The 14,559-nt window shown below is 39.1% G+C and overlaps 1 protein-coding gene across 2 annotated transcripts in view; it reads left to right on the top strand.

Annotated features, from left to right (window-relative positions):
* The window catches only part of LOC149222364 (uncharacterized), a 214,265-nt gene that overhangs the window by 58,389 nt on the left and 141,317 nt on the right, over positions 1-14,559 (top strand). For both annotated transcript variants that reach the window (XM_089385393.1, XM_089385394.1), the window contains exon 2: positions 3,408-3,517. In XM_089385393.1, the coding sequence (XP_089241519.1) occupies positions 3,408-3,517 (110 nt within the window). The remainder of the gene's footprint in view (positions 1-3,407; positions 3,518-14,559) is intronic.

Below are 14,559 nucleotides of genomic sequence, written 5' to 3'. Positions count from 1 at the left end.
CCATGATGTAAATGTCCCATTCTCCTATGCCATAGCTCATTCAGATCTTTCCCACTGTTATTGTCACTGCCTACTAGTGCCATTGGAGAATCAAGTTGCAATTTGTATAATCTGTTGCCTCGAACTCCAATCTGTTTCACCCTCTTCCAGCTCGAGTGTTTGACAAACACCTTCTTCCCTATGAAGTGAACATCATATCCCTTATCCTGTAGTTGAGATATTGAATTCAAGTTCATGCCTAATCTCGACACATGTATATCTATAGTGCTGGTACTTGCTTCTGACTCCCTCTAAAAATTGATGGTACCTCTCCCTACTAGAGTGCACTTTGCCCTGTTTTCCATTGTAATTTGGAAGTCCATTTTCTCTTCTTTGTAGTTAGAGAAATATTCTCTAACCTTGTCATGTGAGCTGACGCTCCACTGTCTATATACTAGACACCCTATGAAGTTGAGCTATTTAGACAAGCAAATTCGTCCTCCATTCTGGAAGCTAATTTTGAAGCCCCCTGAATATTAGTTCTGTCCATGGCCATACTAGAGAATTCTGGAGAATTTACTAAAGACGTCTTGGGTACAAATCTGTGTGCTATTTCTCTTCCACTTGACGTTGATTCTGCTCTAGCAAACTGTTGCAAAACCTTTCTGCACCCAGACAATAAATCTTCTCAGCAAAAACACTGAGCTGTTGTTGCTCTCTCTGCCTGCCAGAATCACTTCTAGGAAATTCAAACTTTTTCTGCCGCCTGCAACTGAAAATTGAATTCTTCCCATCAATTCACATTGCCTGGCTAGGCACTGCACAACCCCAGAAAATTCGTCCTACTGCTCCCACTAAACAACAAATTTTCCTTCTCCACCTCTGAGCTTTCCGTCAGTCAAAGTCGCTCTGATACCATGTGAAAATTTCTACGAAATTTCTATTGCAACAACTGGAATTAATTCTTCTAATTGTAAAATTAATTATGCAGTTTATTGCTATGACAACAACGAATTAATCACACTGAAATCTTCACAAATAAAATACTGCGGAAAATAAAAGCATTGGAAATTGAGAAATGCTATAGCACACAAAAAAAATTGACACCGTTATTTTTGGACAAAAGTCCCCAAAAAAACCCAATGTGGGAAAACTGGTTGCAGCAGCTGAGGGTTTATATTATTATTATGCAGTAGAAATTTTGAGTACAATAAAATGTCGCCAAACTGGCGATTCTACCCAAGAGAAATACTGGCAAAAATATACTGAGGGATTTTATCCTCTCTTCGAACAATCCTGGCACCTAACTGCCTCTGAAAAGCAAGCCGTCCACTTGCTCTGCTTAGGCCCTATGTCACCCTAGCGTAGACCCTCACATGCTTGGCCTATAACTGCTACCAATCTAGCCGTCTTGCCTGCTGCCGACTAGGAAAATGCTTCTCCGGCCCTTTCGAAAATGTTCCCGGCCTTTGGAACTGAAAACCTCCTCCCCTTCAGCTGAATCGAACTACTCACTTGAGGCTTTGCACTGCCTCTGTTCAGCGTCCTAGAGAATAATTTTGGCCTCCTCTTTCTGACTCTCCAGTACTGAAAAAATTCTTCCGGATCATTGCTGACCTCTCCTGCCTCCTGCTACTCACCCACTAGCTCGACCTCCACTTGCTGAACCACTCCTGCTACTGGGAATTCGACGTGCCTGGGCAACTGAGTATCTGCACTGGTGTGTTCTCCATCTACCCATCGACCTCTTCTTATAATGTCCACTTGGGATTCCAATGGCCATGATTAAAAACTTAATCGATGGTTGAGATCATCTCTAAGTCGATCTATGTGAGTTTCTAGATGGTTCACACCTTTCTCAATTAATTCCTATTAATTAACCACTTTTCCTAAGTTAGACTTAGATTTTTTTTAATTATGGTCAATTAATTTAATTGAGCCGTCTCTAGGTGGAATTTGTAGAAACGATTTATGGGTTTTGGAGAACTCATGTGTTTTAGCCTCTCCACAAAGTTTTGAGACTAAAACACCATCCGATGCTACAAAAACTAACACTTTGCATGTCACTTTGCATATCCCATCTTGGTCGAAGGCTCTTGAGAGGATCACCTTCTACTTCTTGATTGCCTCATTTGATTGGAGTAGTAAATGTTAGGTAGTACTAGTGACACAATATTTCAAATTTCAGATCAATGAGTCTCCATGTCTCCTCTCAACCTCCCCGGCTGGTTGACCCATTGTCCTCTTCATGCCCTAGGAGGGAATGTCATATCAGGTCACATGACATACACCGCCAAATCAACAAATGGACCAATTCTAAGTGGCTCCAAAGTTGGATCCCCTCATCCCCAGGTTCAATGGAGTAACCAAGTTTTTATCTGCAGTTATTTCCCACAGCTTTGGATGCTAGGAGAGTTCGGCTTCCTCACTTTTGTACTCCCACTAGGATCATTCTGTTGGTCCCCCTCAGTGCTGTTCACTCCCTATAGGATATCATATGCTAATGCATCAGACCTTTCACAGTGATTGATGACTTCGACAATGAGTCTGCAGGGCCCCATCACTTGTCCTCAACCACAAACTCTGATAGGCTTTGAGATCCTCTCTCTATTTTGCTCAGCATCGAGACTTCCAGTTTATAGCATCTTTATTTTATTGCATCCACACCTATTGTACATACTCTTTTAGCTAGACTTGCTTCTGGTTTCTAGCTTGTCCTTTGATCGTAATAACATTATCTTGCTTTTAGCATAGATATAGGAGATGCTTTTGTACTCCCACTTTGTGCTTGCACTAGAGGTACGATCTTAGTCCCATTTACCTACTTTTGTAGTCATTTGTTGGACATTAATACAAGTATCTTATCTTGTCTTATGCCATCCCATGGCTACTGCAAAGTACGCTACATAGAAAAAGGTTGTTCAACTTTAGGATTTTGCTTGCAAAACATTAGTCATGTTTCAGATTATAAAGGAAAGTTAGAGATGCACATAATGCACATTTTATCAAATATTAATTGAATCTTGAAGTAAACATTATAAATCTTGGAGACAAATTTTTGGATCTGATCAGCTAAACTTGAAGTAGTTCACTGGTTTATGAAATATTTTTTAAAGCTAAGTTGGTGAGATTAGCACTAAAATATGGAGGGTTATGAATGGACTGCTGTTGATCAAGATTCGATTATATCATTGATAGGAAGTTGACATCATCATTACTACCAGGGATGCAACTTGTAAGTGTCAGATTAGTTTGGTTACTATAATATTGTTTTCATTTTTACAGTTTATGGAGTGTACATGTTTGAATGGTCGATGAAATGAAAGCTTAAGCTCAGTGGAGGATCAGAGATTAATTATACATTGGTAAATATGGTCATTATAATGCTTGGCTATATATCAACTGAGATTTTGTCAAATTTTTGGCAGATTACGTAGTACCACCACTGGAACCCTCAGGAATCGATCTTGAAGCAACTGTGACACAGGAGTCAACGGCACTAGTCAATAAATATTTGCAGCAATGTGCACAAAATAATGTACTCTTTCTTATCTCTCAACCATTGATAACAAGCATATTGAAGAGAAAGCAAATGGATAGCTTAAAATTTCGAATCAGTGGAGGCTGAAATACTGCAAGAACACATTGCCTACATGTTTGATGGGGTTGTCTATTAAAAACCAAATGTTGAATAGAAGAAGTTTCGAGCTTCATGAAAACTGGAAGAAATCCCAGATAATAATTTACTTCAATCGCATTCATTTCAGAGCTTGCTCATCATCAATGACTTTCATTGAAAATTATTACTATTGGTAGCTCAACATGGGTTCTCTGTTCCATGCATTGTTAGCTACTTCCTGTTCTCTTAGACTCTTATTTTGTACCTCCTGTGAGCTCTAACTTTTCCCTCTGTTAAAGCTTTATTCATAAGTGGAGTATTTTGGATATATTTCCTCCATTTTCAATGTATATGAGCAACAGCTTGTACTGACTGTGCTTTCGCTTGTTATTTGGATATGCTTTTCATCCATTATTAATTGAGATAAATGTCTGTATGCTAGTTCTAACTGAAATGATCTGTTGCATTTCTAGGCAATCAGTACTGCTTATAAACTGTCAGGCTGACACAATTGCTTGTCAATAATTTATTCCGTTTAATTTCTTTTCTCCGTCGACAAAGTAACTTGGCATTTGACATCTTGTTTTTCAAGAATATAATCTCTTGCTTTTGGAAGTTGATATATTTCTTTGTTCTTTCTTAAATCATTGCATAGGTTTCCTGGAAAGTTATCAGGTTTTCTTTTCTTGCATCAGGGTTGACCTTTTAGGCTTTTAGTTAGGACCAGCCCGTCTAATTCAGGTAAGACCAGGACCTTACCTGTGCTCAAGGCCTTTTGCAACAAAAAATAAGGCCAGCATCTGGATAAGGCTATTGTAATATCCTTTCTTTTCCATTCATCTGTGATGAGAGAGGTGAGAAGCTTGTAGCACAAGATGATCATGTGTAAAGTCACTAGTATATATGATAACTTGAGCGTTTAAATTTCTGGGTGAGCTAAAACAAATTATGATAGTTATAAATCAAAAGTAATGCCATGCAATGAGACATTACTTTCACTTTACATGCGCCAAATCTTTGAGGGCACATAGTTATGACCGTTATAAGCCTGTAATCATATGCTAGTAAGGCAGTGAACATATACAGCTAAGCTCCGGTTGGAGAGTTCTTGCATATATAAAGTGTCAAGGAATATTATCATGTAAGATCTAGAATTGGTTTAGTACTACCATAGCCATTATTGTCTTAAAATGTACAATACCTATAATATGTTAAATACTGGATTATTTTTTATTTTTGGGGATAGTGCTCAACTAAAGCTCAGATACAATTTTTCCAATAACATAAAAAATGTGTCAGTTATATACTGTTCATAAGACGGTGAATGATGTTTATATGGTAGGCTAATAGCTGTGGACAGATTAAGGTTGATTCATGTAACAGCCCCAAGCATCCAGCAAGACTGCTGCTGGCTGTTATGGGAGAACTAAACTAACTAAAAACCAACCACTGCTTAAGAGCAACTTTAACATATATTTCAAAGCAGCAAGATTCATTAAAGTCCACTTATTTTCCGTACTTTCAAGGCAGGAAACAAACATTAACCAGTTAGAAGTTAATAAACATATAACAGCAGAAACTCTGATATAGAAGTATAACTTATCTGTAACTAAATTGTCTCGTACGGTCCCCTTGCCCTGAATCAAGCCTTTTGCACCCAAACAACAAACTGTTGGAGCTGTTGGGGCAAGATACACCCATGGGTGCTTTTCCTCCCAACCAAATGTACAGCCTGTGATTCTGGTAGTACCCTCTTCCTTTGTGTTGAAATATGTAACTAGGTTCGGTCTTCATAATGACATATGTAATCATGACTTTATGTATTTGATGTAATGAGAAAAATAAATTTATCATTGTTATACTTGAGGCATGGGTTTCATGCTCAAGGAAATTTGGTTTTTAGTTCAAGCTCCCATTGAGAGCTTCCAGGGCTTGTCATTGAGTCTACAAGTCAAAAAAGTGAATGTCATGTATGGAAGACCCATTTGGGCATGTTACATATTGTAAAGAAAAATTTATTTGAGTCAAAAGACCCTCCAAGACCTTGTCATGTTGCAAAGATCAAGTCGGCCTAAAGGAGCAATTCGACCTAGTGGTAAACCTATATATAAGGGAGACTTTGACCTCTCCTAGGACATACACTCACTTCTCTCAAGTTCGATCAAGAAAGAGAAAGAAGTGCAAAGAAAGGAAGGACAAAGAGAAGGAAAGAAAAGAGAGATTTCTGAAAGGAATTAGGGCATCTATTGCAACAATAAAAGCCGAGTTGCAGAAGTTGAGTTAGGGCATCAAGAAGTACACCTTGCAAGCCGAGTTCTCTAGGAGAGAGAATCAACTCAAGTGAAGAAGAAAGAAGAAACGATCATAATCTCCACACATGCCAAGGATAGGGTTTTTGCAGAAGACTTTATTGGGCAGGTTGAAGTTGCAGGAGAATCTACTTATTATAGAAGTTGCTGGAAAGCAGGAAAGTTTTGACTTGGTCTTGGAGGAGTCTTGGTCAAGGGTCTAGGTCTTGGAATTCGTCAATTGAAGTTCTATAAGAAGAGAAGAATTCTTGTGGGTTTTCCTTTCAGTTGGAGAGGTTTTGGCCCTAGATGATCGCCTATATTTTGTGTCCTCGTCTTATTGTTCTTTATGGCTTGGTAGCTGTTTGATGAAAAGAACACTAATAATAAACAAGTGAAAGAAGAAGGTAATCAATTTAAGTAAAAAGATATCACAAGCAGTTATTATAGTAAGAGAAATCACCTATTCTAGCTACCCCTAGATTTCTCAACATGGTATTAGAGCTAAGGTGACAAGACAAGGAAATGCAGCTTAAAGAAGGACACTTAAGGGCCAAAGCACTAGAAGATCATCAAGAACATCAATTGTAATATTCCTAATGGAAATTTACAATGATAAACAAAACAAACATAGCAAAAACACACACATAAAATTACACCACATTAAACACCCAGAAAATGCCAAAATCTGCGCTGAGCTGAGCCATTTTATTAAGATAAATGTTGGGTACAAGATAAGATCAGAATGCATGCACCTGGGCTTGCTCAAGGCAAGCTAACAATGCCCAGGTGATGAAATCAACTGCTCAAACACAAGTGTGGCTGTCCCCAACCAAGCTCTACGTTGTCCCTCTGAAATCTGCACTGTTGGCTGCAAGAAATGGTTGCTAGGGCCTCCTTCGGTGCTTAGAAAATTCTGGGAAATTAACCCTGGGATCTCCACCAATAACACCACCTTTTAGCGTTAAAGACCTTCAAAGCATATAATGGACCCCTTTCAACGTTAAAATTGGCTTGACGACACGACGACACACTTAAGGTTTCGGCCCCTTTAGAATTAAAATTTGATCAACAACTTTGCAAAATAATAATGGGCCCCTTTGAATGATGCATCCCTTTTAATCATTCGACAATTTAGCTTATATGAAACTTAATCTTCGCCTTGCAAGAAATTTCTTCTGCAACAAAATAATGACTTTGGAAAAATTAAAGAAATCCTGAAGCCCTTGAACTTGGCCTTTCAAGATAACCCACGACTGAGCAAAGAACAAGGCTCTAATACCACTGTAATGTTACTCATAAACAAAAGATTGCCATGTAAAATAGAACATATAAAACACATGCAATTCTATAACACGTTAAGTAGAAACAATCTCAATTTTATTATAATATATGAACTGGGGTTTTACATGCTGGAATAACAAAATAATTGAGATAACTGGCCTCAACAGATCTACAATAATGCCACAATGGGCCTCCCAAAACACACTAAAAATCAAATAACCTCAACCTGTGAACCCTGAATGGATCCACCAAGGGAAGATGGGTTCTCGCCTAATCTCTCTAAATCACCTTAGGGTTTTCGCCCTGGGGCTATCAATGGAGTAGAGAACTGAGTTCTCAACTTCTCATACAAGAAACAATACTCAATCCAAGATGTCCTCCAATGGCCTCCTCCTCCTCTTTTATAGAACTGATGGACCCATCTAGAATCTTCTATTTTATTATTATTTTAACCATGGAGCAGTTTTCCCTCTTTTATTTTATTTAAATATTCTTTTTAATGCGGGAAAAGGGTAAATTGGCCACCATGTCTCCTCAGGTCACTGAAACTCCCATCCAAAAGTCCCATCATGTAGATCTTCTTGTTTCGGTTCCAATGAGCTATTACACTGAGGTGTTCCACCAATTAATCTCCCCGGAATGCCACCTCGAGAATAATTAATTAAGCTATGTCCAACAATAATGCTGATTTTTGAAAGTTGTCGGAATACAACAGAACGAAAGGAAAACTGTGCTGATGATGGAATATGCCAAGCGAATGCCACCAAATCCCATAAAAACTCCTCAAAACTCCATCGAGACCCTTGATGACATAAACCTTCTCCATTGACCTGGCCATCCCTTGTCTTGGAAATCCACCCTGACTGTACTATGAAGAAAAATAAAAATGGGGACATGAAAATCTGCCATTCTTTCTTTCCAAGTGAAGACAAGAATGATGTGCCTATCTCTCCCTCTCAGCTAGGGAGGATATATCAACCAAACCAAGCCTATCTCTCAAATACACAAGCATCTTTTTAGGAAGAGATTTGGTCAAAATATCAGCTACCTGTTCATCAGTGGAGATATATCGTAGCTGCAATACACCATCTTGTACTAGCTTTTGAATGTAGTGATACTTGTTGTTTATATGCTTTGTCTTTCCATGAAACACTGGGTCTTCAGACAATCTTATACAACTGGTGTTATCACAATGTATCACTGTAGGGTCCATTGGTCCTTCAAACAAGTCGGACAACAACTTCCTCAACCAGACAGCTTCTCTGCTTACTTCACAAGCTGCAATATACTCAGCCTCAACACTACTCAAAACAACCATATCTTGCTTTCTACTCATCCATGAGATCATGGAGGATCCCAAACTTAAACATCCTCTTGTAGTGCTCCTTCGATCTGCTCACTACCTCCCTAGTTGGAATCTGTATATCCAATCAAGTGGACATCATTCCTCCTATCATATTTCAGGCAGTAGTGGATGGTTCCTTGCAGATATCTCAATATATGTTTTGTTGCTATCCAATGATCATGCTTCGACTCCACTTGGAATTGATTGAGAACATTTATTGCAAAACATATGTCTGGTCGTGTATTCACCAAGTACATTAGTGAGCCAATCAATTGTCTATATCTGGAAGGATCCACAGGGCTCGATTCAAAACTCCTTAGTCTTTTCAAGTTTGTGATCATTGGGGTTGTCATTGGTTTGCAATCCATCATGTCAAACTTCTTCAACATCTTGATCACATACTTCCCTTGACCCATATAGATCACATCAGGTCCTTGCCAGACTTCTAGTCCCAAATATTAGTGCATCAACCCTAGATCCTTCATGTCAAATTCTGCTACTAGATGCTTCTTACATTATTCAATTCAACCTTCCACACCTGTCAAGAGAAGATCATCCACATATAGAAGAATGATTACCGACTCTCCCTTCACAACCTTAATGTAAAGGTTCAGATCAACATAACTCTTTGTGAAGCCTAATATCTGTAGGTATGCATCCATTCTAGCATACCATGCCCTTGGTGCTTGCTTGAGGCCATATAATGCCTAAATCAATCTGCAAACGTATGCCTCTCTATCTTTAACTTCAAATCCCAAGCATTGCTCTATATAGACTTCCTCATCAACTGTGCCATTCACGTATGCAGTCTTGACATCCATTTGGTGGATGTTCCATCCCATCAATGCTGCCAAAGAGATCAATGAACATATAGTTGTATAACTTGCTGTCGGAGCAAATGTTTCTTCATAATCGATGCCTTCTTGTTGAGAGAAGCCCCTAGCCACAAATATTTCCTTATATTTATCAATACTTCCATCTGCTACATGTTTAATTTTGTAGAGCCATTTGGAATTTACCACAGATTTGTATTCAGGCCTAGCTACGATCTCCCAAACTCCATTTTTCATTATCGATTGATACTCTTCATTCATGGCATCCTTCCATTCTTGTTGTGTGACAACTTCTTCAAAGGTGGATGGCTTTGCTTCTATCAATTTCGTCATATAGGTTGCATACCCAAGATATTGTTTGGGCTTCTTGCTTTCGCTAAATGTGCCTTAAATTGCTCCATGACCTTCTGCATCATGTAGTGTAGACTTCAATCAGTTAGGTCTCTTTCTAGTTTTGGGGATTACCGTAGGTTGTATATGTTCATTGGACCTTCATGATTTGATTCTTCTTCCTCTCTTGTAACTTCTTCTTCAAATACCGGAAGTTCTTCATCATCAGAGTCCATAGGGAGATCCTTTGATTTCTTGAATGTAATACTTTCGTCAAATATCACATCTCGACTAACTTCTATTTAGTGTCCTTCCTTTATGTAGATCCTATAGGCCTTAGAAGAGTTACTGTAGCCAACAAATGTTCCCTTCATGCTTGATAGTTCCAACTTCTTTCTCTTGTCCTTAGGTATATGAATATAGACAGGACAACCAAAAATTTGAAAATGATCCACGTTTGGTTTCTTTGCAGTGAATACTTCTTCAAGAGTCAAGTTATTTAGTGACCTATGGGTTCTTAGATTTCATATGTATACAATTGTCTTTATTGCTTTGTTATGTTCCAAACTAGGAAAAATAGTGCTATGCAAAGCAAACAATAAAACCAACACCATAAAATTGAAACATTTAGTGCACACCCATAAAAAGTCCAGGAATAACCAACAACTGAGCTATTTTATTATAATCTGGGAGAAAAGTACAATAATGTGGAAGTGGTGCACCTGGGCTTATCTCAATGGCAAGTGTGATCAAGCCCAGGTAGTAATATGTCAAGCCCAGATGGCACAAATAACTATTGCAATGATACCCTGCGCTGCCCTTGTGAAACTATGTTGTCTGCTGCAAAGATGCTGCTGGAAATCCCACCTTCGCCGCTCAGAAAATTACGGGAAATTAATCCCGACCTCTCCACCAAATACCAAGAATAACCCATGAAGGAATTGGCGAAATGTTGACCTCAGAATTTTGGCCCAAATTCCCCTTAGCTCCTCTAGCTGCTGGCTGAGTTGGGACCCCTGTTTGACCCCTTAGATATGCCCATAAAATTCTATAAAATTAGGAGTGTGATCCTTGCCCAAAGCCCAGAAAAACCCAGAAAGGGTTTCCCTTGGTTCCAATCTTCAAAAATTGACCCTTCATAGTTTGGCCCTCCTCCAATTTCGAATTTTGTTCTTATGAATGATCCTGTCAATATCTGCTCTCCCAACTCCAACAATCCTCCTCAAATGGCCCTCCAAATGATCTCCCAGCTCCAAACTCCCCCGGATGGTGCTGCCCCAAAGAGTCTCACTCCAATGACTGTGCAGTCATGGAGGAGATGACACAGTCTTGCATGTGATGAAATGATAGCTGCATGTAGGATGACCCTCTTGTCTGTAGCTGCCTTCTATACTCCTGAAAATGATGAAGGATGCTCCTGTCTTCCCAACTTCCCGGAGTGCCTCACGCTATGACTGCACAATCCCTGCCTCGTTGTTTCTTCCCCTGTTGCTGGTACTTGACTTACAGCTGTTGTAACTCGTCTCCCTGCTGCTGCTATGAACTGAGATGAAGAAGAACTCCCTTCTAGGGCTGGCACTCGAAGTCCACCGAAGCAAAGGTTGAGATCTCCGCTCGGAGACACTCGTGTGCGAAACAACACAGTAACCCAACTAAGCAGCTCGAGCAACTAAGATTGAGTTCAGTATGTTAAAAGATACCAAATGAGGCTGAGCCTCCCTATTTATAATTCGTGGGCCCCTTTTCGCATGTGGGCCCCTTCCAACTAGCAATCGACTTTCCCTCCTTAGCCATTCGAGCTTCCCTCTAAGGTGGTGCGTATTTCCTCATGTGGGTGCCCCCCACGCTGTGCCAACAAAACATTTCGGCCCCTTTTTCCTTCCTAAGTCTTTTCCAAAAATTACATGGGTCCCATGGCCTTCAAAATTGTCGAAATTGTAGAATAAATAAACCTGTAACAATTTTAATTCCAGAAGGGACATTACATGCTTCACCCCATAGTAATTTTGGCAAATCTTGATCATGTAGCTTTGCTTTTACACTTTCTTCAATGGATCGCTTCTTTCGTTCTGCAACTCCATTTTTCTCGGGATTATATGGGACTATCAACTCCCTCTTAATCCCAGACTCCTTACAGAAGGATATAAGTTCTTTGGAAGTATATTCTCCCCCATTATGAGATCTTAATATCTTGTTTCTTCTTTCTGTTAGGTTCTCTACTTCAATTTTGAATTCTTGAAATTTTGTAAAAACTTTATCCTTGGATTTCATTAAGTAAACTCATGTTTTCCTTGAATGGTTATTTATGAATGTGACATAGTATAGATGACCTGCAACTGAATTTGGAGTCATAGGACCACAACATCAGAATGAATAAGATCCAAGATTTCTTTTGACCTTGAAGCACTGCTTCCAAATGGTCTCTTGGTGTTCTTACCCAATGCACATCCCTTGAAAACTCCTTCATGATCTTCTTTTAGTTTGGGGATGCCATTTACTATGGTATTTAGTGTTGGTAAGATTTTGTAGTGGAGATGACCAAATCTTCTATGCCAAAGTTCACATGGGCTAACTTCAATGTGAACCAAAGCTTGAGTGAGGGGAGTTATCAATCTATAGAGTCTTCTTTCATGAATCCCAATCATTCTAGCATTTTCTATGCTTGATTTTTTACCCCATACTACAACTCTTCCATCAATGAAAGCCACTCTATCACCCTTATCTTCTAGACTTGAAATGGAAAGTAAATTCTTATGCAAACTTGGAACAAATAGGATGTTGTTGAGATGAATATTTCCTCCATTCTCCAGCGCTAGTGAGGTTGATCCAATTCCTCTCACATGATAGATCTTATTATCACCAAGCTCTACAGAGTAAGAGGACTTTCCTTTGCCAGTGTTTTTAATTGCTTGTGATGGCCGGTCATGTGTCTTGATGCTCCACTATCAATCACCCAAATGCTCTCATCTTTAAATGTGCTAGTGAGTGTTGAGAAGAGTCCTTCGTCCTTTGTCTTGATCACTTCCTTCTTTGGAGTAAATAAAAGATTCCATACTTCTTTGAAGCTCTTCTTGAGATGGCTTGCTACCTTTGAACACTTCTTTAGAACATTCTTCAGTGTGGTAGAGATCTTCATAATGCCCTTAGCTAGACTTAGCTTTGATACCATGTTGAGAAATCTAAAAGGCAATGATTAGAGTGATTTCTATTTTCTTGATAATTGCTTGTGATCTCTTTTTACTTTTTCTTATTTATTAGCTTCTTTACTTATTATTATGTTTGTATATCATCAAACAACTACCAGAACAAGAAGAACAAGAACATAGAATGTAGGCTGCAAGCTAGGGCCAAAACCTCTCCACTTGAGAGGAAAAGCTGCAAGTTTCTTTTCTTCTTATAGATTCTTCAATTGATGAATTCCAAGACCTCTTGACCAAGATCAATACCCTCTAAGACCAAGTCCAACCTTTCCAGATGATGTGCTTTTTTTGTCCAAGTCAAACCCAATCAAATATTTTCTAGCAGCGCAACTTCGACCCCCAACTTCAGAATTTCGGCGTCTACTGCATGTCTGAAATTGACCCTCCTAGCAACAGCTGTTGCCACACGTGTGAGCTTATTTTGGCTTCCCAGGACTTGTTCAAACCTTCGCTTGACTTTCTCCTTCATCTGGTGCTTGAGGATGACCTAAAGTGACCTTTGCTGACCTTCTTTCTCTTCCTTCCTCAAGATCGAACCTGTAGAAAAAAAACCCTAGACTAGCGGCAGAAACCCTAGCCTTCTTTCGCACGTGTAAGAGAGAAATAGTCCAGAAACAAGTCTTCTTCGTCCTCTTCCTTCTTTGTTGTCTTCTTCCTCTTCGTCCTTTGTTTGAATGAGTGAGTGATGAATGTCTCCCAAGGAGGTCGAGTTATCTCCTTTATATAGAATTCTTAAGGTGGACTTGGCTCCTCAATTTAGGCCGACTTTCCAGCTACCAGGCCAACTTGGTTTGGAAGTGTATTTTGACACTTTTAATGACAAATTATTTTATTTACAAGTTATAATGTGCTTGATGGGGTCTTCAACTTATGACAATGACTCTTTTGACTTCTTGACCTAGGACAAACCCTATAAGCGCTCAATGGGTGCTTGACCTCTAAAATAAAAGACCTTGAGCATGAAACCCATGCTCCAAAAATAATAATAATAATTTTTCTTTCATTTTACAATATACAAGAATCAAAAGTACATTTCATATTTATGAAGACCGAACCTAGTTACGCATTTTTCAACAACCCCTTGACCTAGTAGTTGTTCTATAGGATCCCCTCCTAGGACCCCTGCTAGTTTGAGTTGGTAACAGGAACTAGGTCAAGGCATTTAAGAAATGCAACCCAACTGATGGCTAAAAGTGGATCTACCATAAGTATGTGTTTTATGCCCATATAAATAAGCTCTAGATGTTTATATACAAGTAATTAATTAGGCTGCTTTTGTTGCATAGTACTTGGAAGCCTTTGGTGGAGCTTAAGAAGGATTTCTTTGCTTGGTCCCTTCTTTTTTGGGCTCTGGTTGTCAGCTGTAGACTGGTACATGTTGCTACCCCTAGCCAAAATTCCCTTTTTGTGGTCGTCCCAAAAATCTTAAGCATTTCTTTTGGTTCTATGCATATCTTGAGTAAACTTGGAATTGGATCACTCAATTCTGTGGGTAGTTTCTTCATGTTTCCATTACATGGAAAGCCACACTGTTAGGTGATAGATTACGTTGGACCATTGAGTCCCATGCTTGGCATCATCATATCAGAGTTTAAGTGTTATTTATCTTTTGGAAAAAAAACAAAATGAATCTATGTTTAACTAGGCTAAACCTGGTAAGGAATTTTCATGGTTTGATAGT

Source organism: Pinus tabuliformis, chromosome Q, assembly GCF_031772625.1.
Source record: "Pinus tabuliformis cultivar Carrire ecotype Pingquan chromosome Q, CPIR1, whole genome shotgun sequence".
NCBI classification, from domain to species: Eukaryota; Viridiplantae; Streptophyta; class Pinopsida; order Pinales; family Pinaceae; genus Pinus; species Pinus tabuliformis.
This window is presented reverse-complemented; position numbering and strand designations above follow the sequence as displayed.